General features: G+C 37.5%; 1 protein-coding gene across 1 annotated transcript; it reads right to left on the bottom strand.

Moving 5' to 3' along the window:
- Positions 1-941: 941 nt before the first annotated feature.
- On the bottom strand, positions 942-2183 carry LOC109205453. The gene is made up of 3 exons (XM_019368165.1): positions 1769-2183; positions 1630-1716; positions 942-1480 (listed from the first exon to the last, which is right to left on the bottom strand). Exons 1-3 carry the CDS (start codon positions 2181-2183, stop codon positions 942-944), a joined length of 1041 nt encoding a protein of 346 aa, XP_019223710.1.
- Positions 2184-4221: the final 2038 nt, after the last annotated feature.

Raw genomic sequence — 4221 nt, 5'->3', positions numbered from 1 at the left:
TCAACGGATCAAAAGTTGAGTTTAAGAGGTTGTTGTAGTTGAAGCCTTCTGGTGCAATCGCACCTGCGGAGGTTTGGTCGCAGGTGCAAGCTAGGAAGCGCAGAAGTGAAGTTTGGATTGGGTGTTGTGGAGCGCGGATGTAGAAGGAATTCCACAAGTGCGTACTTGCACTTGCGCGTGGAGGATCGCAAAAGCGGAAAAAGACTTGGGAAGGCTGGTCCGCAGAAGCGGATTCTTTGCGGAGATGCGCGCCCGCGGAATTGAATTTCTGACCGCAGAAGTGGTTAGATGGCATTAGTGGCTTCCGCAGATGCAGATGATTGACTGCAAAAGTTGTACCGTAGAAGCAAATGTCGGACTGCAGAAGCGAGAAAACCTGGGCAGAATATTTAAAACGAGGGTTCCGAGATTTGCACCATTTTAATCATTTCAGGCTCAGGATTGGGCGATTTTTAGAGGATTTTTGAGGGGTTTCTTGAGTCAAATTACTTGTACTCATTTTTATTCGATAATATTGTTTCCCTATTGAATTCCCCACCTAGATTTTGTGATTTTGAGGTGTAATTTAGGAGTTTGAGGCTAGGGATTTTGAGAGTTTTAATTTGGGGATTTTTTTAAGCAAATATATTCCTAGGCAGGTTGCCCAGTGATGTTTTTTATCAATAAAATTAAAACTAATACAAAAAATAATATGTGTCAGGAGGTCTCACACAATGAAAGCTAGTAAAGGAGAAAATATATACAACCTATTATCAAAGTGTTGTACAAAACAATCACTTGATAGTACATAGTGAACTAAATACCCTAAACAAACTTGAAGCCATGTTAAGCTGGCCTTCTTCTTTGTTGCACACATTAGGATATTTGTGCTTCAAATATTGATCTTCGAACAACTTCAACTGATGCCTAGTAACACTTTTTTAGCTTGATAGTGACTGTCTTTAATAAATAATCCACGCGAATTCATCGATAGCATGCTTCCCAACCTCAAAAACATAGGCAGCTGCGGTGCTTTGCCACCAATATACGCCATCATACCTGGACCAATTTAAGACAAGCTTACCATTCCATGTACCATTCTCCATCACCTCACCAACAAATTTATAAGGTTCATCACACCAATGATCAGGACCTGATGCATGATAAAGACGTCCCAATCCAGTCCAATTATCAAACAAAAACCAGGAATTACCACTCTTCAACTGCCACCATATTTGATGTTCCACTTCATCTCTCATTTGAAGCATTTTTCTCCACATATGAGAACCCCTTCTCCATGGCACAATCACTTCATTGATCTTCATGCAATACTTAGTTCTCATAAAAGCACTCCATAGAGAATCCGTTGCTCTAAAGTTCCACCACAGTTTCACAAACAAAGCTTTGGAAATATCATGCATTGATCTAAAACCAAGTCCTCCTTCATATTTAGGCAAACACAATGTACCCCAAGAAGCCCAATGTTTTACCCTTCCATTACCTGAATTGCCCAAAAGAACCTAGAAAATATTTTGTGTAGTTGTTTGATCACATATGCTGGAGGATTCACTGCTGAGAGGAGGTAAATTGGCATGCTCTCTAGCACATGTGTAATCAATACTGCCCTACCCCTTATTGACAAAAGCTTACCTTTCCATGCTGATTGTCTCTCCTGCACTTTGAAGAGAGTGTTTTTGTAGAACTCCTTCTGCCTTGTACTATAAAAGATTGGACATCCTAGATAGGTAAATGGTAATGAATGTCTCTGAAATTCTGCGATCAAATGTACTGAATTCACTTTCTACTGGTGCTTTTTCATGCATATAGAAGGAAGATTTTTGCTTGTTTATTTTCTGCCCAGAAGCTGCTTCATATTCCCCCAAAACATTCATGACAAGTTGGACTGCTCCATAATGAGAAGAACAAAAGATGATTGTGTCATCTGCATTGGATAGGTAATTGATATTGTGACTCCACTTTGGCATGCCAATTCCTATAAAATTCAGATTATCGAATAAAGCATCTAAAGCTCTCCCAAGCACATGTGCTGCCAGTATGAATAATGTAGGAGATAAAGGATCTCCTTGCTTGACTCCTCTTCTAGATTTGAAAAAGCCATTAGCATGCCCATTCAATAACATTGAATACCAATTGTTAGAGACTAGTCTAAATACCATGTCAATGAAGATTTCTCCAAACCGCATCTACCTCAACACCTTAGTCAAGAATAACCATGATACTCTATAATAAGCCTTTGCCATGTCTAGTTTAATGACACATTGGTTGGCTTTTCCCTCAACCTTATATTAGTTATTATCTCTTGAGTAAGTAGGATATTTTCCACAATACTTCTGCCCTTCACAAAACCAGCCTGATTAGGAGAAATAAGAGTAGGAAGCAGTTCTACTAAACTCTCATGAACAACTATAGAGATGATCTTATTTAAAAGTTGCTCAAGTTGATTGGTCCCATATCTGAAATGTTGCCACATTATTCTTCTTTGGAAGCAAGAGAAGGTTTGTATGGATGATGAATTTATGTAATTCTGCTCCACAAAAGAAAGATCTCACCATTTGAAGCACATCTTCTCCAATGATCTCCCAGCTAGCTTGATAAAAGTGTCCTGTGAATCCATCTGGACCACTAGCACTATCTCCATTTAATCCAAAAACTGCTGCCTTTACCTCCTCCATAGTTGGTTCTTTCCACAATAAATCATTTTGTTCATTAGACACCATCTTAGGGACATGCTGAATAATGTCAAAATTGGTTGGAAGTCCTTCTTCAGTGAATTGATTTTTAAAAAACTCCACTGCCTCCCTTTCCATATCTTCTTGAGAGTCAAGCCAATTCCCATTATTATCTAGGATTCAGGATATTTGAAGTCTTTTCCTCTTTCCCCTTACATGAGCATGAAAGAATTATGTATTTCTGTCTCCATCTTGAAACTATTGCATCACGGCTTTTGCCTCCAAAATTCTTCTTCCAAGTGATAGAATCTTGTAAGGCCTGCATCAACCTTATGTAATATTGCTCTATTCTGGACAGTTGGATTCAACTCAAACTCAATCTCATGAAAATTTATGACATCTTCCAATGATGAAATTTGTATGAAAATGTCTCCAAATGTTTCTTTACTCCACACTGCCAAAGCTGATTTTACCTTCTTCATCTTGCTTTGAAATATAATGAAAGGATTCCCCATTGTATCTGTTGATACCCAATTTTTCCCTCATAAATTTTAAAATATGCATGCAGACATTCAAAATATTTTACATGCATTTACAAACATGCACAAGTGTTTTAAAATTTTTCTACAATTTTAAAGGCCCTAAATCCATTTATCTCTATATTTTTTAATCGCATAAAAGTTCAAAACTATCCCTCATATTATTTTATGATGATTTAATCACCTAAATTCATCATTTATGTTCATATGAGTGTTCAAATATTTTAATTGCATCTTTTATAATTACATTTGCATTTCAAGAGACTATAATTGCATATTTTGCAAAAATAGCCCCTACATATGCATAACTACGTTATCTTTATAAAAAATGGCTTTTTATACTTTTATAATATTAAGAAATTATTTTAAATCACCTTCATGCATGAAAATCATTTTTTAACATTTAGTTATCTATTTTTAAATTATTTTATTTAGTAAAAATGGGTATTTAACAAATAGCCCCTAATTTACACCCAAAATCGGATCTCCCCCAATCCAATTTAATTAAACACAAGCCCAATTCAAATTAAACCTAACCCAATTAAATCCAACCCGACCCAAACCCCTTCTTATCCTGGCCGTTGATCTCATCAACGGCCCCCATTCCTTCTTTGCTTTTATTCTAAACGACCCCCCTAACCTTAGTCATTTGTTACACCCCGCCGCCCTTGTATCCCTCATCTCCTTTCTTGTCTCTGAGACTAACCTTAACCCTAGCACTATCACCTTAATCTACCCCAAATCACTTCGATTCCTACCCATTCCATGAGGTTCCCCGGTGGTTTGAGGCCCCTACCGGCCTGTTACATCTTCTAGTTGTTCGACTTTGTCGATTTATGAGAGAATCTCGAAGAGATTCAACCAAGGTTCGTCGAAATTTGACTCACAGGCCAGTCTTATGGCAATCTCCATTTGTGAGTACTATTATCTCGTGTTTATGGCTCGAATCTCTGGTTCCAAATCAGATTTTCTTTTATCTTTGTCACTCTCTCAAAACCCTCATCTATCATGCT

Source organism: Nicotiana attenuata, unplaced genomic scaffold, assembly GCF_001879085.1.
Source record: "Nicotiana attenuata strain UT unplaced genomic scaffold, NIATTr2, whole genome shotgun sequence".
Classification (NCBI taxonomy): Eukaryota; Viridiplantae; Streptophyta; class Magnoliopsida; order Solanales; family Solanaceae; genus Nicotiana; species Nicotiana attenuata.
The sequence above is the reverse complement of the archived record's forward strand: the minus strand, read 5'-3'. Positions and strand labels throughout refer to the sequence as shown.